We start from the raw sequence: 25,323 nt of genomic DNA, 5'->3' as shown, positions 1-25,323 counted from the left end.
ATCCGGTAAACTGCAAATACAAGACAAATAAGAATCCACCTTGAAACTGAAGGAAGACCGGCTGTGACACCAGTGGCAGAAGGTTCGGCCTGGAGTACAAGTGCAAGAAGGTTGCCGATGTTGGAAAATGAATAGCACTTACTGGAACTTGGCTGGAATAGAGGATGAGTTCTCCTCCCTGGCGCTGTTATTTGCGAGAAGTAACAGCGCTCCTAACACCGCACATTTTCAGGCTACAGATCGACTTGCCTTCGACGCACGCGCTGCGCACGGACGCCTCAAGCCCCACAAATCAGCCAGCTAAAAGCAGTCTGTCGGACCCGCCCCCCGAAAATGGAGAGAAGCCAAACAACTAGAACTTCGTGGAAAGTAGGTCGTCAGTTCAACGAAAATTAAAACATGGGGAGGCGAACTGACATAAAACTACAGCCTAGCTGCTCCTCCCTAGCCTACCGAGAAAGGAAAAAATAACAAAATAAAAGACGAGCAATCTAAAGTAAAGAACTTAAAACGGCCTACAAGAACAACATAAAGATAGGTTGGTTTATTAATGAGACTGTTCGTTCCATATGATTAGAATGCAAGCAGGCACCGACAGCGCGATTTAATCAAGTACAATCAGAGATCGATAGAGTGCCATGTTGCAGAAAACTGTTCGGAATGGTGCATATAGGACATTTCTAAGAACAGGATGGCAGAAGAAAAGTAATAAGTCGTAGTTCTACTTTCCAGATCCTTTGGAAAAGTAGCGGTTCATTGTGAAACAACTTATGCTCTTCTTCACTGCTGAGTTATCCTGAAAAGAAAAAGGAGCACGTTTAGGCTCTGTGCATTAAGATAATTTAATCTTTCCTTTATAATAGCTAGGATTTATTTTTTATTTGATACATTTTTTACTGTAGGCCTTCGCCTTCTTGATTCCTCTTCAACTAATATTGGTGTACTTACACTGGCTTATTCCATCGTACAACCATATAAGACCTGCTCCGGTGCGCTTGTTAATTCCAATAACAACGCGCACTACTTACAAAGTAAGCGTATTTTATCAGTCTCTACAAATCATTAGAGAGATCTAAGAAGCGTTAAAATTGAAAAGGAGAGAAGATTTAAGTAGAAGGGCGATCAAAGGCATCAATCACATCGTTAGCAGGAAGGAAACCACGCAGACCCAGCTACCTCCTCATTCATATTTCGAAAAGAAAAACTTTGGAGAACTCTGGATAGGCTCACATGCAGTATTCTGAAATATAGGTGACTAGCAAATTAATTTAGAAGCAACGATATGTCAACATGTTTTAGATGACAGCTAATGTAGCGATGTAAGACGCCTCACTTAATGTGCCACGGTGTCGCCTTTCACAGGTTGAAAGAATGGTGACCTACTTGCCCCCCCCAAAACAACGAAGGTTACAAAGTAGGCCTACTACAGGCTGGCACAAGTGGGAATTAAATAGACCTAAAAAATGCAAATGATTAAATAGACACAGAAAAGTGTTAGATGATAGGAAAGGAAATTTTGAAAAGCTCCACTTTTAAATCTTACAGTACCAATGGTGCATTAAGAACCTTTTAAAAATAAACTGACGGGTACCATTACCTATAATTTCTGAAACGTTGGAAAGTTGAGGCAGTACATCAATGTCAACAGCATTGCTTGAATCCAATAGTGTGGAATTCTTGTATTTAAGCCACTTTGACACAGTCGTGGTCATGACTGTTTTCAGAGAAGATGTACCTAAATAAAGTAACAAAAACAGGTATAAACGAACAGCAAAAAAAGGCTAATTACTATAGCATTCCTAATATTCTTAGTTCTTAAGGAGAATATCAATTACTATAAGCGTAGTTCTTCATCATGGGTCTCTTTATTTAATTCATAAAAATGAATATTTATAGGCATGTGCGAGTCATTTCAAAACCAAATAATTAGGCACCACTACAAAGACAACAAATGCGTACAGAAGGCAAGAAACATCTCGTCGACAGAAAGCTGCAGCCTTCTGCCTGAGACCTTGTTACCAATACACAAACATACAGGCAGAAGAAAAGTGGTCTGTAAGCCTTCATCCTTCATCCAGTGGCTGTTTGCATTTTTTAGGTCTGCCATTAGCCAAGACCTTTTGATTTTATTGAAATAATGTGTGGTATACTTTCCTAAACGAGCTTTTAGCCACCTCTCTTCACCCACTGGTCTATTGTGTCATTCCCATTTTGCTTCCACCCACTACAGCAAACAGCATAGGGCAATGGGCCATCCTACTTAAACCTCTGTATCGTCACTTTGAGTGACTATATTTTGCTCTTTCATAATGAGCACATCATCCCAAACCAGGTAGTTTATGTAGGAAGCTGGCCTGGTGTGTGGTGGCTACCTAAGGTACTCATGCTAGGTCCAGGTATCCTCTCTTAGTGAAGTGTAACAGTGTCTAGAAGCCAGGCTCTCTAGAGGTATCTGTGGATGAGCAGCCAAGGCTTATCTAGGAGACGAGCAAACCTTATACAATACCACTGTAGCCACGCAGCACTTAAACACATCAAAGAAAACACCCAGTTGTACAAAAATAAAGGTACTTTATTTTTGGAACACTATACCACAAATTTCTAAAAGTGTCAACTTTCCAATACGGCATAAGTAATACACTAAAAATACAAACTATTAATCAGAGATAGGCATAGAAAAGGTTAGAAAACAGTGCAAATAGCAATAACCAATAGTGACCATGGGGGGCCAAAACCACATACTAAACACATGGAATGCCAGCACAGGACCCCCCCACCTAGCTAAGTGGAAGGTGTAGAGGGGAGCTGGAAGTACTAGAAAACCAAAGAGGTAACTAATACAGTACCCCCCCAGCGACCAGGGAAGCAGGAGTAAATCACTGGAATTTCCCCAAACCACCCAAAAGGAGGAAAAAGAAGAAAAGATGACGCACAGACAAAACTGAAAGAAACCAGGGGTGGATTCCTGGAGAAGAAGAGCTGTGGAGAGAGGGGACTAAGTCCAAGAGTCGCAGTGGAGTCCAGGAGGAGTAGGAGCTACTACCCACCCTGCTGTACTTGCAGGAGTTGGTCGACGATTATGAAGAACAGCTCACCACTGCAGCAATGGAGATGGAGAAGAGTTCCTGATGGATGCAGATGTCCTACACTGGAGTGAAGATTGCAGATGGGTGTTGGTGCAGAAATTCCAGCAACAAGCCTTGGCAAAGACAAATGCACAGTTAGTGGAAAAGTGGTGCTGCCAGGGACCAGCAAGGCCCAGGAGGACTCAACCCAGGAGGGGGAGTCACAAGGAACCCTCAGCATCGCACAGAGTTCACAGGAGCGGAGACAACACCCACAGGATGGGGATACAGAAGTCGTAGAAGGACCCCACACAGCACTACAGGAAGGGATTCCAGGCCGCCGGAGAACCACACAGAGGGCTGTGCTTCGCAGGAAGGAGTGCTGGAGACTGGAGCTACATGTCATCTGAAGATCCCTTGGAGGAGATGCAAACAAGCCTTGGCAGCTGCTAGAGACGCGGTGCATAAGGGTACTGTCCGGTGTGGGAAAGAAAAGGCTTACCTCCACCAAAGTTGGACAGCTGGCAGAGAGGACCATGAGGACTACACCGGAACACCACCCATAACGCAGGATCCACGCAGCTCAAGTTGAGGGAAGATCCACACAGCCGGTCATCGTTGCAGCAGGTCCTGCGGATGAAGGGGAGTGACTCATTCACTCCAAAGGAGATTCCTCCTTCTTGTGCAGGTCCCGTCGCAGTTCCAGTGGTCAGCAGTCGAAGTGGAGGTTGCAGAGGAATCCTGCTGGAGTGTTGGAAGCCGAACCTGAGGACCCACCCAAGAGAGAGACGCTAAATAACCCTGAAAGGGGTATTGGTCACCTAACCAGGTAAGCACCTATCAGGATGGGGCTCTGACGTCACCTGCCTGGCCACGCCACTCAGCTGCTCCCAGAGTTCCCTGTCAACCTTGACTACAAGATGGGAGAACCCAGGGACCCTCTGGAGGAGCTCTGAGCGCTACCCCTGAGGTGGTGATGGACAGAGGAGTGGTCATTCCCCTTTCCATTGTCCAGTTTCGTGCCAGAGCAGGGACTGGGGGGGGTCCATGAACCAGTGTGGACTGGTTTATAGCAACCAATGTACCCTTCAAAGCATACCAGTGGCTTGGGAATGCTAACATTCACGAGCCAGTCACTCCTATTTCCAAAGGGAGAAGGTGTTACCTCCTTCTCTCAAAGGAAATCCTTTGTTCTGCCTTCTTGGGCTTGATCAGATCAAGCAGCAGGAGGGCAGAAACCTGTGAGTGGTGGCAGCAGTTTGGGCTGCCCAGAAAACTCTGTAAGACTGGTGGTAGGAATGCTGGGGGTCTTCTAAGGAGCCCCCAGAGTGCATGGAATCATACTTCCAATACTTACAATAGTATTGGGGTATGATTCTGACATGTTTGATACCAAACATGCCCAGGTTCGGAGTTACCATTATGTGGCTGGACATAGGTAGTGACCTATGTCCAGTACACATTTAAAATGGTGTTCCCGCACTCAGTAAGTCATGTACAATGGGCCTGGAGTTTGTGGGGGCACCTCTGCTAGTGCAGGGGTGCCCTCACACACAGATACCTGCACCCTGCCCTCTTGGCTGAGAAAGCCTACCACAGAGGTGACTTACAGTGACCTGGTGCAGTGACCTGTAGTGAAAACGAGTGCTTGCACCAGTTTCACGCAGACTGCAATGGCAGGTCTGCTGAACCCTTTGCATGAGCTCCCTGTGGGTGTAGGAAAAACTGCTGCAGCCCATAGGGATCCCCTGGTACCCCAGTGCCCTGGGTATCTAGGAACCATATACTAGGGGAGACATGGGAGACCAAATGCCAATTGTGGGAAGAAAACGGTACAGTTACCAAGTTAAAAGGGAAAGAGCATAATCACTGGGGTCCTCGTTATCAGGATCCCAGTGAACACAGTCAAACACACTGAAAAGCAGAAAATGGGGGGTAACCGTGCCAAGAAAGAGGGCGCTTTCCTACAGTTTAGTTCCTGTTAGTAGCTGGCTGATGTGATAGTAGAACGCATTTGAAGTGAACACAGGGTATATTCCAGCTTCATCAGTCCCAGTCTCTTGCCAATGCGTTTGTAAATTTCTTTTGAAGTGGACTGCTCCTACTACACAGCATAACAGATTCTGTTCCTGGTCTCTGTTTCAGCAATGGTTCTTTAATAAATTATACCAAGGGGAAAAAAGAAAAAACTTTGTGTTTCATTTGCAGCACAAGTGTTTACCATTTTTTTTTTTTTTTTTTTTGCACATAACTAGGGTGTAATTTTGGTTTCAGTATCCAGTATTTTATACTGTGAACCCTCTTTCTTTCCTTTATTGATTTCCCCCCTTTTCTTTCATACTTTCTTTCCTAATATTTTTTTATTTAATTTTTCAATTTTTCCTCCTTTTTTGCCTTTTTTCCTTCTGTTTCTTCTTACCTTCTTTCTTTCTCCTCTTTTTGCCTTCACCCTTTTTTCTTTTTTGTTTCCTTCATTGCTTCTTTCTCTTGCCTTCATTTTTTGCCTATTTTCTCCTTTTCACCCTTCATTATTTCCTTCTTTTTTGCTGGCTTTAATTTTTTCTTTCTTTCATTCTTTTTACTTTATTTTTTGCCTTCCCTTTTCTATCCTTCTTTCCCTTTAAATTCGGTTATACATCTTTATTTCTTGCCGTCTTTCTCTCTTCCTTTTTAGCCTTTTTTACGTTAACTTTTCTGCTTTCTTACCTTTGTTATTTCTTCCCTTGTTTCTTTCCTTCTTTGTTTTGCCTTGTTTCTTTCATTCGCTCATTGGCTTCCTTCTTTCTTTGCAACCTTGCCTTCTTCCTTTCCATCTTTACCTTCTTTATTTTTATTTTTTTGCCATAACCAGGCCTTTCTTTCATTCTTTCTTTCCTTTTGCATGCTCTCCTTTCTTTTTCGCACTATTTCCTATTCTCTTTTTAGCCTTCCTTTTTCAATGGTGTCTTCTTCCTTTTGCTCTTTCATTTCTTCTTCCGTATTTTGCCTCTTTTCTCCTTTCTTCCTTTATGCCTTCCTTGCTTTTTTGCCTCCCTCCCGTCAGTTTTGCTTTCCTTCCTTTATTTTTGGCCCTTCTTCATTCCTTCTTTGGCTGCCTATTCTTTTTTTCCTGCCTCCACTCCCTTTTTTTCTTGCCTTCTGAAAAGCGAGGCTAGCAGCCAAAGTCAGATCGATGGCTTCTTTAGGTCTGTGTTAGCCAACATCATTTGATTTTAATTAAAGTATGTATACCATAATTACTTATAGGGGTTTTCAACCAGACTACATCCATTACTCTGTGACTGCGTCATTCACATTTTTCTTCCACTCACTCCACCATGCATCAAGGGGCAATGTAGCCTCAGCCACTGACTGACTTTACTATGAGTTTCGGCTTGACCATAGCCACACACAAGGTAGTTTCCTTCCATGTCAGGTGTACCACAGTAATGTGTATTTTTATGAAACCAGGAAAATCACCTTTTCCTTTAGCCAATGTGTTTTTTAGATTTAATGAGGGCAAAACAGCTTCCAGAACAATAACGTTTTGCAAAAACCATGACAAAACTTAACAAGAATTGCCAAAAGTCTTTCAGCCACTGCGAGACCTAATAGCTTTGCCAATGCTTGTTTTTTATTTTTAAGTTGCTATTGGCTGGGTGGTCTGTCCTTGAAGCCATGACATTTAGGGGCTTAAAGTTTTGTGGTCAACTAACCACTATATTGCCCTTCTTTATTCTCACTCAGCCACACCTACAACTACTCCTTCTCAACCCCCCTGTGCAGGATGTGGCCCTTGCACTGTGGTCTACCTAGCATCAGCTTGCTCCTATTTTGGTTTTGGCAGTTCTTCTTGACTTGCTTGAGATGCATTGGCTAAGCCAAAGCACTCCAACATGACCTACCTGAATTGCTGCACAAATTCAACGGCGGTAAGGGATTTTAAACATGCGTAAAAGGTTGCACACTTGTCATCTCACCATTTGGATGGTGTCACTCACTTCAAAATATTCACCCCTAAAAAACTCAATGTGCCTCAACAGATTTCAATAAGGCCCTCCTTTTTCTAAACCTGTACCACTCACCTAAAGTGGATTTATTCCCCATTTACTTTAATAGGACCATATTCATAAAGGTTGGACAGCAATATATTTGTTTCCACTTTCTCCAATGGTTGTCACAGACTGCCCCACATCCACGTTCACTGTCCATTCAGAACCTAAAAAAGTGTTGGCAACAGGCGAAGAGATGTCGCCACTGTGCACTTGCTTGTCACTGCCAGGTCATTTCTAGGGCTCTGGAGGCTGGTGCTAGTTGGCTTTCGTTTATAGAACAAATTTCCATGAATATCTTAAAATGCTCTGCTTTAGGGAGGAGATCTTCTGTCAGGTAGATTCTTCTTTTCCATCTGCTGCTTTTTCTACCCTGATTTGCATGCTAGTTTCAGGGCAGAAGTGCCAACGACTGAGGGTTTTGGGTTTTTTCGGGTGGAAAGGGAGAACACAGTCACATTGTTAGACTTTTCATCCTTGGCATGGTCTCCCTTAACTTTTTGCCTCAGTTTCCCAGGTTGTTGATGTGTGCTGGACTCTGATTTTGCTGTTTTTGTTACGCTGGGCACTTTACCACTGCTAACCCGTGCTAAAGTGCAAGTACTCCTTTACAAAATGTGTATGTAATTGGCTTATCCATGATTGGCATATTTGATTTATTAGTAAGTCCTTAGTACAGTGCACTAGAGGTGCCCAGGGCCTGTACATCAAATGCTACTGGTGGGTCTGCAGCTCTGGTTGTGCCACCCACATAAGTAGCTCTGTAATCATGTCTCAGACCTGACATTGCAGTGTCTGTGTGTGCAGTTTTAACTGTAAATTCGAATTGGAAACTGTACCCTCTTGCCAGGCCTAAACCTTCCCTTTTCTTACATATCAGACACCACTAAGGTAGGCCGTAGTTAGCCCCAAGGGCAGGGTGCAGTGTATGGTCAAGGTAGGACATATAGGCCCTCATTACAACCCTGGCGGGCAAAGACCGCCAGGGCTGTTTTGGAGGTTGTCCTGCCAACAGGCTGGCGGTCCAAACTCGGTGATTACAATCGCGGCGGAAGCGCAGCGGTCGCACCGCAGGGACCGGCGGTTTCCCACCACAGTCGTCCCAGTGGTTTCCCGCCACGGTCGTCCCGGCGGTTTCCCGCCACGGTCGTCCCGGCAGTCTAAATGTCCCCTTCCTGCCAACCTGTCCATGGTGGTAGGCAGTGCAGGGGCCCCCTGGCACAGCCCCACACTGCTTTTCACTGTCTGCACAGCAGACAGTGAAAAGTGCGACGGGTTCCACTGCACCCGTCGCACGGCTGCAACACCGCCGGCTCCGTTTGGAGCTGGCTCCCATGTTGCGGCCCACATCCTCGCTAGGCCGGCGGGCAGAAACTCTGTTTCCGCCCGCTGGCCCAGCGGGGATGTCGAAATGGGCACGGCGGTTCAACCTCCGCCCGCCAAGGTTGTAATGAGGCCCATAGTAATGTGTTTTATATGTCCTGACAGTGAAATATTGCTAAATTTGTTTGTCACTGTTGCAAGACCTGTCCCTCTCATAGGTTAACCTGGGGGCTACCTTTAAATCTGATTCAAGTGTAGATTCCCTTTGGGAGCGGATGGACATGTGGAGTTTGGAGTCTCTGAGCTCATAATTTAAAAATACATCTTTTTGTGAAGTTGATTTTAAGATTGTGTGTTTGAAAATGCCACTTTTAGAAAGTGAGCATTTTCTTGCTTATACCATTTATGTGACTCTGCCTGTTTGTGGATTCTCTGTCTGGGTCAGTTTGTCAGCTGGGCTGGTTGCACCTCACAACTAGACAGTGACACAAAGGGAGCTGGGATGTAGTCTGCATATCCTGATGAGCCATCTGTGCTAGGAGAGAGGGGAGGAGTGGTCACTTACACCTGAAATGGCTGTGCCTGCCCTCATACAATGCAGTCCCCAACCCCCTGGTGAGTGTCTGGGGCCTGGCCTGGCCAAGCCAGGATTTCACATTCAAGAGAGACTTTGCTTTGAAGCAGGTCTATTCAAAGGAGAAAACGGGTATAAGAAGGGCACCCAAAGCCACAGACTTTAGAACACTTCTGGAAACCAAGAGGAACCTCTGCCTGGAGAAGAGATGAAGAGCTGAGGAAGAAGAGCTGCCCTGCCTGTGACTGTGCTCTGTGGAACTATCCTGCAGTTGCTGCTTCTGCCAGAGTAAGAGGGCAAAGACTAGACTTTGTGTGCCTTCAAGCTTGTGAAGATCTCCAAGGGCTTGATATAGAGCTTGCCTCCTGTTGTTTGAAGTCTCAGGGACAGCAAAGACTTCTCTCTGCCATCACCTGGAGTCTCTGGAGAGACTCCTACTCTGCCAAGTGGTGCCCATCCAGTTCCTGGGACCCTGAAAGGAGAAACTGGCAGCCTACGAGGAAGAAATCCACGCACAGGACGCCATGCTGGGAAAAGATCGACGCAACTCCGATCTGCGGCTGATAATAGACGCTCGCCTGCAACGCAACCGAAGAATCGACACACGGAGCTGGAGAAATGCTGTGCAGCATCGCTGCACAGAGGCTGGTGGGATCGCAACACCTGCTGCCTGATTTTCAGATCATTGTGCGGCTGGATTTCCGACGCAAGTACCACTGGGCGTGTAAAAACAACGCAAGGCTTGCCCGGACCCGAGAGTGCTGACCGGATCGACGCACTGCTCTTCTGCAGAGAGAAGAAACGACACACCTTGAATTGACGAAAGGAGAAACGACGCAAGGTCTTGCTCGTGAGTGAAATCGATGCATCGCAAGCCCTTTTTGACGCACCCAAGGTACATTTTCACGCTAACAGTGTTAGTGTGTGTTTAAAACTACATGAAGATTCTTTTTGCTTTTAATTGAGAACTTGACTTGAGTATTGTGGATTTTTGTCGTTTTGGTCTTGTTTTGTTTAGATAAATATTTTCTATTTTTCTAAACCTGTGTTGTGTCATTCTGTAGTGTTTTCATTAAGTTACTGTGTGTGTTGGTACAAATACTTTACACCTAGCACTCTGAAGTTAAGCCTGCTCCTCGTGCCACGCTACCAAGGGGGTAAAAGCAGGGGTTAGCTGAGGGTGATTCTCTTTTACCCTGACTAGAGTGAGGGTCCTTGCTTGGACAGGGGGTAATCTGACTGCCAACCAAAGACCCCATTTCTAACACACATTGTTTTCTATGTTTTGATGTGTTGTCTCATTCTGCTGTTGTTGTGGCCTCACAGTGCTATTGTGGTACTGGTGCCTTCCAAATGCTGACTGATCAGATTCACCTTCTGATGGTATGTTATCAGTAGAGAAGCGTGGTTTGCTCCTCTTGAGAAAAGTAATTAACTTCAAGGCAGGTTCTTGGTTTCTGATGGCTGAAGAACAGGTTTGAAGGCCATGCCATGTTGCTTATATATATTATTCAAGGTAATGATTTAAGAATTTTTCTGCATTCAAAATTGCAGGCGGTATGTGTTATCTTGTTTTATTTATTAATTGGTGGACTACGAGTAGAAGAATACAACAACAGTTGCATCATAACCAGCTGGACCCCAGCTCTATTAGAAGTACCTCTATCACTCAGGTCATCTCTTCTACACAGTGTGGATGGTTAAAGCAAATAGCAGTCACTCTTTATATGCCTTATGTTGAACATAATATTGACGGCACTAACAAAAGTATATCCTGTTCTATTAAAAACTAAAATAGATTGGCATATCTTAGTCGAACGTAGAAATTGTAAACACGTTCAAAGTGTCGACATGCTTTCCAAAAAATAATTCCTAACTTTTTTCCTCAGAAAAATGTCACATGATGAATTTTGCAGGTTGTTTTTCCAAACATACTCATTTTGAAGGAGAGCTCATGAAACGTTCTAAAACTAGTACCTCTGAATTCCTTCTTTTCGGGGATGGAACAATTCTACCAAATGGAAAACAGCCTACAAAAGAAAATTCTTACAGAAAAGTACAAATGAGAAAGATGAAATAGTTTGTGATTTGCAAATGAAGCAACATATATAATATTTATAGTAAGAACAGTAGATCATGTATGGAAAGGGAAATTAAGTCTTTAACTTGGGGTAAAACTTTTTGGACAATCTCATCTCCAGCCCTTGTCTCTCAAATTCGACCATAGGTAGATTATATTTTTCAGTTTCTCCTTGGATTGAAAAGTCTCAAATGAGCTTCTTCTAAATCTAGTACGGTTATCCCCACCCCTTGAGGCATATGATAGGATTTTCTGGAAGGGTATTCCCTCATGACTAGAATAAGCCATTCACATTTAAAATCTTCACTAATTAAGCAGGTGTGTTTTCCTCTTTGTATTTCAGTCCTTTTTACTCAAGAAGGTAGAGAATGCTGGACTTAGAAATAAAATGTTTAAGATTATAGATTTTGGCCTTGCAAGTTAATGGTGTTGAACCACCAAAATGAGTGCGGCTGATTTGTAGGCATGGGTGGCACCCACGCTGATGTGTTCCTTCTTGTTCTCCAAGGACAATGACGTGCAAAGGAATCCATTTCTCTGGTTTAAAAAAACGTAAGACGTGCTGGCTGAGGGGTGCTTCTATGAATTCTGTAAAATATTTATAGTATTTATTTTATAGAGTAACATAAATAGATCCCCGTGTGTGACAAAGTACAAAATGGCTCCCAGTCTGGCACAGCAGACTTGAAGAGCAGTGGTCACACTGCAAGCTCGACTTTGTCATTTAAACTAATGACAAAGCAACCTCTTTCCTTGACATTATAAGCAAGTCTCCCCTAAGGAAGGCCTGTAGAGCCCTATAGCAGGGAGCTGTATATTGTTACGTTGGACATATATTTTTCATGTGTCTTAGCAGCAACACTTTGGTGTTGTTTTGCTGTGGTAACGTTGGTAGCACTATTGGCTAATACAGGGTTACCGGCTGGCACCCCAGCCTGGATAACTTGTGAATGGGACTACCTATCAGGGTACTGTAAGGTATCAAATTAATCATGGCATTACAACCGGCCCAATGCCCAGGTCGAATTGAACCTCAATATTAACCTAATGCAACTTTTATAAAGTTGCTACTCTGTGATCCAGCTAGTCCAGTATCCTCACACGGGCCACTGGCCAACAGACTGCTTCCCCCCCCCCCCCCCCCCCCCCCCACACCTTGAGGAGTTGTGTCAATGTCTCCCAGGCTTAGGAACAATAGCAGACCGTAAAAGAGTGAGGTGTTACCTCCCCTTTGCAGGAAGGCATTTGGGGCATTACCAAAGGGCGAGCTTCAAAGGGGAAGCCCACTTTGCTGGGCAAATGGCGATAACACTCCAGAGAGGCTGCTCTTTGTTCAGGTAGACAGGCTGGAGACAATCCAGAGAGGGAAGGCCTGTGCTCAAACCGTTTTTTCCGTGTGTGTGTGTGTGTGTATGTATGTGAGTAGCCCTCAAATAACTAAACCTCTAGGGTGGGCTACCAAGCTCCTCACAGTTGCGGAAGCGTTCAGACATCTTAAGGGTGGCTACACGAGTTCACCCAGGGACTGCCAAATGCTACACTTTGCTGAAAATGTGACACCAAGAAGGAGGGAACCTGCTGGCCCATTGGCTAGTGACAGTGTTGCCCCCTCAGAGCCCTTTCCTGGGATAAATATGGCACCTCTGGCATTCTGAACCTTACATAAACATCAGAAATGGAACAAGGATCAAAGAAAGACTATCCGGCTGCTCCCTGTATCACACAAAGAGTCTGCACCGTCTTGCTGGACCACACCTACTACTCCTTGGACTGAAGAAGCCCAAACCGGCATGTTGGTAGCCACCACAGAAGATTCACAGTTACCTACTGTAGGAAGTTGGCTCTGTATGTGCTATTTCAAAGTAAGGAATAGCATGCACAGAGTCCAAGGGTTCCCCTTAGAGGTAAAATAGTGGTAAAAAGAGATAATACTAATGCTCTATTTTGTGGTAGTGTGGTCGAGCAGTAGGCTTATCCAAGGAGTAGTGTTAAGCATTTGTTGTACATACACATAGACAATAAATGAGGTACACACACTCAGAGACAAATCCAGCCAATAGGTTTTTGTATAGAAAAATATCTTTTCTTAGTTTATTTTAAGAACCATAGGTTCAAATTCTACATGTAATATCTCATTCGAAAGGTATTGCAGGTAAGTACTTTAGGAACTTTAAATCATAAAAATTGCATGTATACTTTTCAAGTTATTGACAAATAGCTGTTTTAAAAGTGGACACTTAGTGCAATTTTCACAGTTCCTAGGGGAGGTAAGTTTTTGTTAGTTTTACCAGGTAAGTAAGACACTTACAGGGTTCAGTTCTTGGTCCAAGGTAGCCCACCGTTGGGGGTTCAGAGCAACCCCAAAGTCACCACACCAGCAGCTCAGGGCCGGTCAGGTGCAGAGTTCCAAGTGGTGCCCAAAACACATAGGCTAGAATGGAGAGAAGGGGGTGCCCCGGTTCCGGTCTGCTTGCAGGTAAGTACCCGCGTCTTCGGAGGGCAGACCAGGGGGGTTTTGTAGGGCACCGGGGGGGACACAAGCCCACACAGAAATTTCACCCTCAGCAGCGCGGGGGCGGCCGGGTGCAGTGTAGAAACAAGCGTCGGGTTCGCAATGTTAGTCTATGAGAGATCTCGGGATCTCTTCAGCGCTGCAGGCAGGCAAGGGGGGATTCCTCGGGGAAACCTCCACTTGGGCAAGGGAGAGGGACTCCTGGGGGTCACTTCTCCAGTGAAAGTCCGGTCCTTCAGGTCCTGGGGGCTGCGGGTGCAGGGTCTCTCCCAGGCGTCGGGACTTAGGATTCAAAGAGTCGCGGTCAGGGGAAGCCTCGGGATTCCCTCTGCAGGCGGCGCTGTGGGGGCTCAGGGGGGACAGGTTTTGGTACTCACAGTATCAGAGTAGTCCTGGGGTCCCTCCTGAGGTGTTGGATCTCCACCAGCCGAGTCGGGGTCGCCGGGTGCAGTGTTGCAAGTCTCACGCTTCTTGCGGGGAGCTTGCAGGGTTCTTTCAAGGCTGCTGGAAACAAAGTTGCAGCCTTTCTTGGAGCAGGTCCGCTGTCCTCGGGAGTTTCTTGTCTTTTCGAAGCAGGGGCAGTCCTCAGAGGATGTCGAGGTCGCTGGTCCCTTTGGAAGGCGTCGCTGGAGCAGGATCTTTGGAAGGCAGGAGACAGGCCGGTGAGTTTCTGGAGCCAAGGCAGTTGTCGTCTTCTGGTCTTCCTCTGCAGGGGTTTTCAGCTAGGCAGTCCTTCTTCTTGTAGTTGCAGGAATCTAATTTTCTAGGGTTCAGGGTAGCCCTTAAATACTAAATTTAAGGGCGTGTTTAGGTCTGGGGGGTTAGTAGCCAATGGCTACTAGCCCTGAGGGTGGGTACACCCTCTTTGTGCCTCCTCCCAAGGGGAGGGGGTCACAATCCTAACCCTATTGGGGGAATCCTCCATCTGCAAGATGGAGGATTTCTAAAAGTCAGAGTCACCTCAGCTCAGGACACCTTAGGGGCTGTCCTGACTGGCCAGTGACTCCTCCTTGTTGCTTTCTTTGTTCCCTCCAGCCTTGCCGCCAAAAGTGGGGGCCGTGGCCGGAGGGGGCGGGCAACTCCACTAAGCTGGAGTGCCCTGCTGGGCTGTGACAAAGGGGTGAGCCTTTGAGGCTCACCGCCAGGTGTTACAGCTCCTGCCTGGGGGAGGTGTTAGCATCTCCACCCAGTGCAGGCTTTGTTACTGGCCTCAGAGTGACAAAGGCACTCTCCCCATGGGGCCAGCAACATGTCTCTGGTGTGGCAGGCTGCTGGAACTAGTCAGCCTACACAGACAGTCGGTTAAGTTTCAGGGGGCACCTCTAAGGTGCCCTCTGTGGTGTATTTTACAATAAAATGTACACTGGCATCAGTGTGCATTTATTGTGCTGAGAAGTTTGATACCAAACTTCCCAGTTTTCAGTGTAGCCATTATGGTGCTGTGGAGTTCGTGTTTGACAGACTCCCAGACCATATACTCTTATGGCTACCCTGCACTTACAATGTCTAAGGTTTTGTTTAGACACTGTAGGGGTACCATGCTCATGCACTGGTACCCTCACCTATGGTATAGTGCACCCTGCCTTAGGGCTGTAAGGCCTGCTAGAGGGGTGTCTTACCTATACTGCATAGGCAGTGAGAGGCTGGCATGGCACCCTGAGGGGAGTGCCATGTCGACTTACTCGTTTTGTCCTCACTAGCACACACAAGCTGGCAAGCAGTGTGTCTGTGCTGAGTGAGAGGTCTCCAGGGTGGCATAAGACATGCTGCAGCCCTTAGAGACCTTCCTTGGCATCAGGGCCCTTGGTACTAGAAGTACCAGTTACAAGGGACTTATCTGGATGCCAGGGTCTGCCAATTGTGGATACAAAAGTACAGGTTAGGGAAAGAACACTGGTGCTGGGGCCTGGTTAGCAGGCCTCAGCACACTTTCAATTGTAAACATAGCATCAGCAAAGGCAAAAAGTCAGGGGGCAACCATGCCAAGGAGGCATTTCCTTACACAACCCCCCCCAAAACGAAAGAGGATGAGACTAACCTTTCCCAAGAGAGTCTTCATTTTCTAAGTGGAAGAACCTGGAAAGGCCATCTGCATTGGCATGGGCAGTCCCAGGTCTGTGTTCCACTATAAAGTCCATTCCCTGTAGGGAGATGGACCACCTCAACAGTTTAGGATTTTCACCTTTCATTTGCATCAGCCATTTGAGAGGTCTGTGGTCAGTTTGAACTAGGAAGTGAGTCCCAAAGAGGTATGGTCTCAGCTTCTTCAGGGACCAAACCACAGCAAAGGCCTCCCTCTCAATGGCACTCCAACGCTGCTCCCTGGGGAGTAACCTCCTGCTAATGAAAGCAACAGGCTGGTCAAGGCCATCATCATTTGTTTGGGACAAAACTGCCCCTATCCCATGTTCAGAGGCATCAGTCTGCACAATGAACTGCTTAGAATAATCTGGAGCTTTTAGAACTGGTGCTGAGCACATTGCTTGTTTCAGGGTGTCAAAGGCCTGTTGGCATTCCACAGTCCAGTTCACTTTCTTGGGCATTTTCTTGGAGGTGAGTTCAGTGAGGGCTGTCACAATGGATCCATATCCCTTCACAAACCTCCTGTAATACCCAGTCAAGCCAAGGAATGCCCTGACTTGAGTCTGGGTTTTTGGAGCTACCCAGTCCAGAATAGTCTGGATCTTGGGTTGGAGTGGCTGAACTTGGCCTCCACCTACAAGGTGGCCCAAGTAAACCACAGTTCCCTGCCCTATCTGGCATTTGGATGCCTTGATAGAGAGGCCTGCAGATTGCAGAGCCTTCAAAACCTTCTTCAGGTGGACCAGGTGATCCTGCCAGGTGGAGCTAAAGACAGCAATATCATCAAGATAAGCTGTGCTAAAGGACTCCAAGCCAGCAAGGACTTGATTCACCAACCTTTGGAAGGTGGCAGGGGCATTCTTTAAACCAAAGGGCATAACAGTAAACTGATAATGCCCATCAGGTGTGGAGAATGCTGTTTTCTCTTTTGCTCCAGGTGCCATTTTTATTTGCCAGTACCCTGCTGTCAAGTCAAAGGTACTTAAGAATTTGGCAGCACCTAATTTATCCATGAGCTCATCAGCTCTAGGAATTGGATGAGCATCTGTCTTGGTGACAGAATTGAGCCCTCTGTAGTCCACACAAAACCTCATCTCTTTCTTTCCATCTTTGGTGTGAGGTTTGGGGACTAAGACCACTGGGCTAGCCCAGGGGCTGTCAGAGCGCTCAATTACTCCCAATTCCAGCATCTTGTGGACTTCCACCTTGATGCTTTCCTTAACATGGTCAGACTGTCTAAAGATTTTGTTTTTGACAGGCATGCTGTCTCCTGTGTCCACATCATGGGTACACAGGTGTGTCTGACCAGGGGTTAAGGAGAAGAGTTCGGGAAACTGTTGTAGGACTCTCCTACAATCAGCTTGCTGTTGGCCAGAGAGGGTGTCTGAGTAGATCACTCCATCTACTGTGCCATCTTTTGGGTCTGATGACAGAAGATCAGGGAGAGGTTCACTCTCTGCCTCCTGATCCTCATCTGTTACCATCAACAGATTCACATCAGCCCTGTCATGGAAGAGCTTAAGGCGGTTCACATGGATCACCCTCTTGGGGCTCCTGCTTGTGCCCAGGTCCACCAGGTAGGTGACCTGACTCTTCCTTTCTAGCACTGGGTAAGGGCCACTCCATTTGTCCTGGAGTGCCCTGGGAGCCACAGGCTCCAGAACCCAGACTTTCTGCCCTGGTTGGAACTCAACCAGTGCAGCCTTTTGGTCATACCAAAACTTCTGGAGCTGTTGGCTGGCCTCAAGGTTTTTGGTTGCCTTTTCCATGTACTCTGCCATTCTAGAGCGAAGGCCAAGTACATAGTCCACTATGTCTTGTTTAGGCTCATGAAGAGGTCTCTCCCAGCCTTCTTTAACAAGAGCAAGTGGTCCCCTTACAGGATGACCAAACAGAAGTTCAAAGGGTGAGAATCCTACTCCCTTCTGTGGCACCTCTCTGTAAGCGAAAAGCAGACATGGCAAGAGGACATCCCATCTCCTTTTGAGCTTTTCTGGGAGCCCCATGATCATGCCCTTTAATGTCTTGTTGAATCTCTCAACTAAGCCATTAGTTTGTGGATGGTAAGGTGTAGTGAATTTATAAGTCACTCCACACTCATTCCACATATGTTTCAGGTATGCTGACATGAAGTTGGTACCTCTGTCAGACACCACCTCCTTAGGGAAACCCACTCTGGTAAAGATACCAATGAGGGCCTTGGCTACTGCAGGGGCAGTAGTCGACCTAAGGGGAATAGCTTCAGGATACCTGGTAGCATGATCCACTACTACCAGGATATACATATTTCCTGAGGCTGTGGGAGGTTCCAGTGGACCAACTATGTCCACACCCACTCTTTCAAAGGGGACCCCCACCACTGGAAGTGGAATCAGGGGGGCCTTTGGGTGCCCACCTGTCTTACCACTGGCTTGACAGGTGGGGCAGGAGAGGCAAAACTCCTTAACCATGTTGGACATATTGGGCCAGTAGAAGTGGTTGACTAGCCTCTCCCACGTCTTGGTTTGTCCCAAATGTCCAGCAAGGGGAATGTCATGGGCCAATGTTAGGATGAACTCTCTGAACCGCTGAGGCACTACCACTCTCCTAGTGGCACCAGGTTTGGGGTCTCTGGCCTCAGTGTACAGGAGTCCATCTTCCCAATAGACCCTATGTGTTCCATTTTTCTTGCCCTTGGACTCTTCAGCAGCTTGCTGCCTAAGGCCTTCAAGAGAGGGACAGGTTTCTTGTCCCTTACACAGCTCCTCCCTTGAGGGTCCCCCTGGGCCTAAGAGCTCAACCTGATAAGGTTCAAGCTCCAAAGGCTCAGTTCCCTCAGAGGGCAGAACTTCTTCCTGAGAAGAGAGGTTCCCTTTCTTTTGCTGTGTTGCAGTTGGTTTCCCAACTGACTTTCCTGTTCTCTTGGTAGGCTGGGCCATTTTTCCAGACTCCAGCTCTACTTTTTCACCCTGTGCCTTGCATTGTGCTCTTGTTTTCACACACACCAGTTCAGGGATACCCAGCATTGCTGCATGGGTTTTTAGTTCTACCTCAGCCCATGCTGAGGACTCCAGGTCATTTCCAAGCAGACAGTCCACTGGGATATTTGAGGAGACCACCACCTGTTTCAGGCCATTGACCCCTCCCCATTCTAAAGTAACCATTGCCATGGGATGTACTTTTCTCTGATTGTCAGCGTTGGTGACTGTGTAAGTTTTTCCAGTCAGGTATTGGCCAGGGGAAACCAGTTTCTCTGTCACCATGGTGACACTGGCACCTGTATCCCTCAGGCCCTCTATTCTAGTCCCATTAATTAAGAGTTGCTGTCTGTATTTTTGCATGTTAGGCGGCCAGACAGCTAGTGTGGCTAAATCCACCCCACCCTCAGAAACTAGAGTAGCTTTAGTGTGGACCCTGATTTGCTCTGGGCACACTGTTGATCCCACTTGGAGACTAGCCATACCAGTGTTACCTGGATGGGAGTTTGGAGTGGAACCTTTCTTGGGACAGGCCTTGTCTCCAGTTTGGTGTCCATGCTGTTTACAGCTATGACACCAGGCCTTTTTGGGATCAAAGTTTTTACCCTTGTACCCATTGTTTTGTGAAGAGGCTCTGGGCCCACCCTCCTGTGCAGGTTTTTGGGGGCCTGTAGAAGACTCTTTACTATTTTTAGTTTTGGTTGTCTCATCACCCTTCCCCTGGGGAGTCTTTGTGACCCCTTTCTTTTGGTCACCCCCTGTTGAAGTCTTGGACACCCTTGTCTTGACCCAATGGTCCGCCTTCTTTCCCAATTCTTGGGGAGAAATTGGTCCTAGGTCTACCAGATGCTGATGCAGTTTATCATTGAAACAATTACTCAATAGGTGTTCTTTCACAAATAAATTGTACAGCCCATCATAATTACTTACACCACTGCCTTGAATCCAACCATCTAGTGTTTTCACTGAGTAGTCTACAAAGTCAACCCAGGTCTGGCTCGAGGATTTTTGAGCCCCCCTGAATCTAATCCTATACTCCTCAGTGGAGAATCCAAAGCCCTCAATCAGGGTACCCTTCATGAGGTCATAAGATTCTGCATCTTGTCCAGAGAGTGTGAGGAGTCTATCCCTACACTTTCCTGTGAACATTTCCCAAAGGAGAGCACCCCAGTGAGATCTGTTCACTTTTCTGGTTACACAAGCCCTCTCAAAAGCTGTGAACCATTTGGTGATGTAATCACCATCTTCATATTTAGTTACAATCCCTTTAGGGATTTTCAACATGTCAGGAGAATCTCTGACCCTATTTATGTTGCTGCCACCATTGATGGGTCCTAGGCCCATCTCTTGTCTTTCCCTCTCTATGGCTAGGATCTGTCTTTCCAAAGCCAATCTTTTGGCCATCCTGGCTAACTGGATGTCCTCTTCACTGGGGTTATCCTCAGTGATTTCAGAGGTGTTGGTCTCTCCTGTGAGGGAACCAGCATCTCTGACTATTATTTTTGGAGTCAGGGTTTGAGGGACCCTGTTCTCCCTAGATAGGACTGGTAGGGGGGAAGTTTCCTCCAAGTCACTATCCTCTTCCTCTGAGTTGCCACCCTCAGAGGGGTTGGCCTTTTCAAACTCTGCCAAAAGCTCCTGGAGCTGTATTTTGGTAGGTTTGGGGCCCATTGTTATTTTCTTTATTTTACAGAGTGACCTTAGCTCCCTCATCTTAAGATGGAGGTAAGGTGTGGTGTCGAGTTCCACCACAGTCACATCTGTGCTAGACATTTTGCTTCTAAAAGTTGGAATACTTTTTAAGAATCTACAACTGGTTCTAGAATCTAATTCAAACTTTTACAAACTTTTAAACTCTAAAAGAAATGCTAAACAGGATCTAACACAAGGCCCTAGCAGGTCTTTTAAGAATTTAGAAAACTTTTCAAATTGTAAAAATCAATTTCTAATGACAATTTTGGAATTTGTCGTGTGATCAGGTATTGGCTGAGTAGTCCAGCAAATGCAAAGTCTTGTACCCCACCGCTGATCCACCAATGTAGGAAGTTGGCTCTGTATGTGCTATTTCAAAGTAAGGAATAGCATGCACAGAGTCCAAGGGTTCCCCTTAGAGGTAAAATAGTGGTAAAAAGAGATAATACTAATGCTCTATTTTGTGGTAGTGTGGTCGAGCAGTAGGCTTATCCAAGGAGTAGTGTTAAGCATTTGTTGTACATACACATAGACAATAAATGAGGTACACACACTCAGAGACAAATCCAGCCAATAGGTTTTTGTATAGAAAAATATCTTTTCTTAGTTTATTTTAAGAACCATAGGTTCAAATTCTACATGTAATATCTCATTCGAAAGGTATTGCAGGTAAGTACTTTAGGAACTTTAAATCATAAAAATTGCATGTATACTTTTCAAGTTATTGACAAATAGCTGTTTTAAAAGTGGACACTTAGTGCAATTTTCACAGTTCCTAGGGGAGGTAAGTTTTTGTTAGTTTTACCAGGTAAGTAAGACACTTACAGGGTTCAGTTCTTGGTCCAAGGTAGCCCACCGTTGGGGGTTCAGAGCAACCCCAAAGTCACCACACCAGCAGCTCAGGGCCGGTCAGGTGCAGAGTTCCAAGTGGTGCCCAAAACACATAGGCTAGAATGGAGAGAAGGGGGTGCCCCGGTTCCGGTCTGCTTGCAGGTAAGTACCCGCGTCTTCGGAGGGCAGACCAGGGGGGTTTTGTAGGGCACCGGGGGGGACACAAGCCCACACAGAAATTTCACCCTCAGCAGCGCGGGGGCGGCCGGGTGCAGTGTAGAAACAAGCGTCGGGTTCGCAATGTTAGTCTATGAGAGATCTCGGGATCTCTTCAGCGCTGCAGGCAGGCAAGGGGGGATTCCTCGGGGAAACCTCCACTTGGGCAAGGGAGAGGGACTCCTGGGGGTCACTTCTCCAGTGAAAGTCCGGTCCTTCAGGTCCTGGGGGCTGCGGGTGCAGGGTCTCTCCCAGGCGTCGGGACTTAGGATTCAAAGAGTCGCGGTCAGGGGAAGCCTCGGGATTCCCTCTGCAGGCGGCGCTGTGGGGGCTCAGGGGGGACAGGTTTTGGTACTCACAGTATCAGAGTAGTCCTGGGGTCCCTCCTGAGGTGTTGGATCTCCACCAGCCGAGTCGGGGTCGCCGGGTGCAGTGTTGCAAGTCTCACGCTTCTTGCGGGGAGCTTGCAGGGTTCTTTCAAGGCTGCTGGAAACAAAGTTGCAGCCTTTCTTGGAGCAGGTCCGCTGTCCTCGGGAGTTTCTTGTCTTTTCGAAGCAGGGGCAGTCCTCAGAGGATGTCGAGGTCGCTGGTCCCTTTGGAAGGCGTCGCTGGAGCAGGATCTTTGGAAGGCAGGAGACAGGCCGGTGAGTTTCTGGAGCCAAGGCAGTTGTCGTCTTCTGGTCTTCCTCTGCAGGGGTTTTCAGCTAGGCAGTCCTTCTTCTTGTAGTTGCAGGAATCTAATTTTCTAGGGTTCAGGGTAGCCCTTAAATACTAAATTTAAGGGCGTGTTTAGGTCTGGGGGGTTAGTAGCCAATGGCTACTAGCCCTGAGGGTGGGTACACCCTCTTTGTGCCTCCTCCCAAGGGGAGGGGGTCACAATCCTAACCCTATTGGGGGAATCCTCCATCTGCAAGATGGAGGATTTCTAAAAGTCAGAGTCACCTCAGCTCAGGACACCTTAGGGGCTGTCCTGACTGGCCAGTGACTCCTCCTTGTTGCTTTCTTTGTTCCCTCCAGCCTTGCCGCCAAAAGTGGGGGCCGTGGCCGGAGGGGGCGGGCAACTCCACTAAGCTGGAGTGCCCTGCTGGGCTGTGACAAAGGGGTGAGCCTTTGAGGCTCACCGCCAGGTGTTACAGCTCCTGCCTGGGGGAGGTGTTAGCATCTCCACCCAGTGCAGGCTTTGTTACTGGCCTCAGAGTGACAAAGGCACTCTCCCCATGGGGCCAGCAACATGTCTCTGGTGTGGCAGGCTGCTGGAACTAGTCAGCCTACACAGACAGTCGGTTAAGTTTCAGGGGGCACCTCTAAGGTGCCCTCTGTGGTGTATTTTACAATAAAATGTACACTGGCATCAGTGTGCATTTATTGTGCTGAGAAGTTTGATACCAAACTTCCCAGTTTTCAGTGTAGCCATTATGGTGCTGTGGAGTTCGTGTTTGACAGACTCCCAGACCATATACTCTTATGGCTACCCTGCACTTACAATGTCTAAGGTTTTGTTTAGACACTGTAGGGGTACCATGCTCATGCACTGGTACCCTCACCTATGGTATAGTGCACCCTGCCTTAGGGCTGTAAGGCCTGCTAGAGGGGTGTCTTACCTATACTGCATAGGCAGTGAGAGGCTGGCATGGCACCCTGAGGGGAGTGCCATGTCGACTTACTCGTTTTGTCCTCACTAGCACACACAAGCTGGCAAGCAGTGTGTCTGTGCTGAGTGAGAGGTCTCCAGGGTGGCATAAGACATGCTGCAGCCCTTAGAGACCTTCCTTGGCATCAGGGCCCTTGGTACTAGAAGTACCAGTTACAAGGGACTTATCTGGATGCCAGGGTCTGCCAATTGTGGATACAAAAGTACAGGTTAGGGAAAGAACACTGGTGCTGGGGCCTGGTTAGCAGGCCTCAGCACACTTTCAATTGTAAACATAGCATCAGCAAAGGCAAAAAGTCAGGGGGCAACCATGCCAAGGAGGCATTTCCTTACACAACCCCCCCCAAAACGAAAGAGGATGAGACTAACCTTTCCCAAGAGAGTCTTCATTTTCTAAGTGGAAGAACCTGGAAAGGCCATCTGCATTGGCAGTCCCAGGTCTGTGTTCCACTATAAAGTCCATTCCCTGTAGGGAGATGGACCACCTCAACAGTTTAGGATTTTCACCTTTCATTTGCATCAGCCATTTGAGAGGTCTGTGGTCAGTTTGAACTAGGAAGTGAGTCCCAAAGAGGTATGGTCTCAGCTTCTTCAGGGACCAAACCACAGCAAAGGCCTCCCTCTCAATGGCACTCCAACGCTGCTCCCTGGGGAGTAACCTCCTGCTAATGAAAGCAACAGGCTGGTCAAGGCCATCATCATTTGTTTGGGACAAAACTGCCCCTATCCCATGTTCAGAGGCATCAGTCTGCACAATGAACTGCTTAGAATAATCTGGAGCTTTTAGAACTGGTGCTGAGCACATTGCTTGTTTCAGGGTGTCAAAGGCCTGTTGGCATTCCACAGTCCAGTTCACTTTCTTGGGCATTTTCTTGGAGGTGAGTTCAGTGAGGGCTGTCACAATGGATCCATATCCCTTCACAAACCTCCTGTAATACCCAGTCAAGCCAAGGAATGCCCTGACTTGAGTCTGGGTTTTTGGAGCTACCCAGTCCAGAATAGTCTGGATCTTGGGTTGGAGTGGCTGAACTTGGCCTCCACCTACAAGGTGGCCCAAGTAAACCACAGTTCCCTGCCCTATCTGGCATTTGGATGCCTTGATAGAGAGGCCTGCAGATTGCAGAGCCTTCAAAACCTTCTTCAGGTGGACCAGGTGATCCTGCCAGGTGGAGCTAAAGACAGCAATATCATCAAGATAAGCTGTGCTAAAGGACTCCAAGCCAGCAAGGACTTGATTCACCAACCTTTGGAAGGTGGCAGGGGCATTCTTTAAACCAAAGGGCATAACAGTAAACTGATAATGCCCATCAGGTGTGGAGAATGCTGTTTTCTCTTTTGCTCCAGGTGCCATTTTTATTTGCCAGTACCCTGCTGTCAAGTCAAAGGTACTTAAGAATTTGGCAGCACCTAATTTATCCATGAGCTCATCAGCTCTAGGAATTGGATGAGCATCTGTCTTGGTGACAGAATTGAGCCCTCTGTAGTCCACACAAAACCTCATCTCTTTCTTTCCATCTTTGGTGTGAGGTTTGGGGACTAAGACCACTGGGCTAGCCCAGGGGCTGTCAGAGCGCTCAATTACTCCCAATTCCAGCATCTTGTGGACTTCCACCTTGATGCTTTCCTTAACATGGTCAGACTGTCTAAAGATTTTGTTTTTGACAGGCATGCTGTCTCCTGTGTCCACATCATGGGTACACAGGTGTGTCTGACCAGGGGTTAAGGAGAAGAGTTCGGGAAACTGTTGTAGGACTCTCCTACAATCAGCTTGCTGTTGGCCAGAGAGGGTGTCTGAGTAGATCACTCCATCTACTGTGCCATCTTTTGGGTCTGATGACAGAAGATCAGGGAGAGGTTCACTCTCTGCCTCCTGATCCTCATCTGTTACCATCAACAGATTCACATCAGCCCTGTCATGGAAGAGCTTAAGGCGGTTCACATGGATCACCCTCTTGGGGCTCCTGCTTGTGCCCAGGTCCACCAGGTAGGTGACCTGACTCTTCCTTTCTAGCACTGGGTAAGGGCCACTCCATTTGTCCTGGAGTGCCCTGGGAGCCACAGGCTCCAGAACCCAGACTTTCTGCCCTGGTTGGAACTCAACCAGTGCAGCCTTTTGGTCATACCAAAACTTCTGGAGCTGTTGGCTGGCCTCAAGGTTTTTGGTTGCCTTTTCCATGTACTCTGCCATTCTAGAGCGAAGGCCAAGTACATAGTCCACTATGTCTTGTTTAGGCTCATGAAGAGGTCTCTCCCAGCCTTCTTTAACAAGAGCAAGTGGTCCCCTTACAGGATGACCAAACAGAAGTTCA

General features: G+C 47.1%; 1 protein-coding gene across 2 annotated transcripts in view; it reads right to left on the bottom strand.

The window, feature by feature from the left end:
- MEIKIN (meiotic kinetochore factor) overlaps positions 1-25,323 on the bottom strand; it is a 637,531-nt gene that overhangs the window by 350,908 nt on the left and 261,300 nt on the right. For both annotated transcript variants that reach the window (XM_069202007.1, XM_069202008.1), the window contains exon 6: positions 1,598-1,735. In XM_069202007.1, the coding sequence (XP_069058108.1) occupies positions 1,598-1,735 (138 nt within the window). The remainder of the gene's footprint in view (positions 1-1,597; positions 1,736-25,323) is intronic.

This window comes from Pleurodeles waltl, chromosome 7 (genome assembly GCF_031143425.1).
Source record: "Pleurodeles waltl isolate 20211129_DDA chromosome 7, aPleWal1.hap1.20221129, whole genome shotgun sequence".
In the NCBI taxonomy this organism is placed as follows: Eukaryota; Metazoa; Chordata; class Amphibia; order Caudata; family Salamandridae; genus Pleurodeles; species Pleurodeles waltl.
This window is presented reverse-complemented; position numbering and strand designations above follow the sequence as displayed.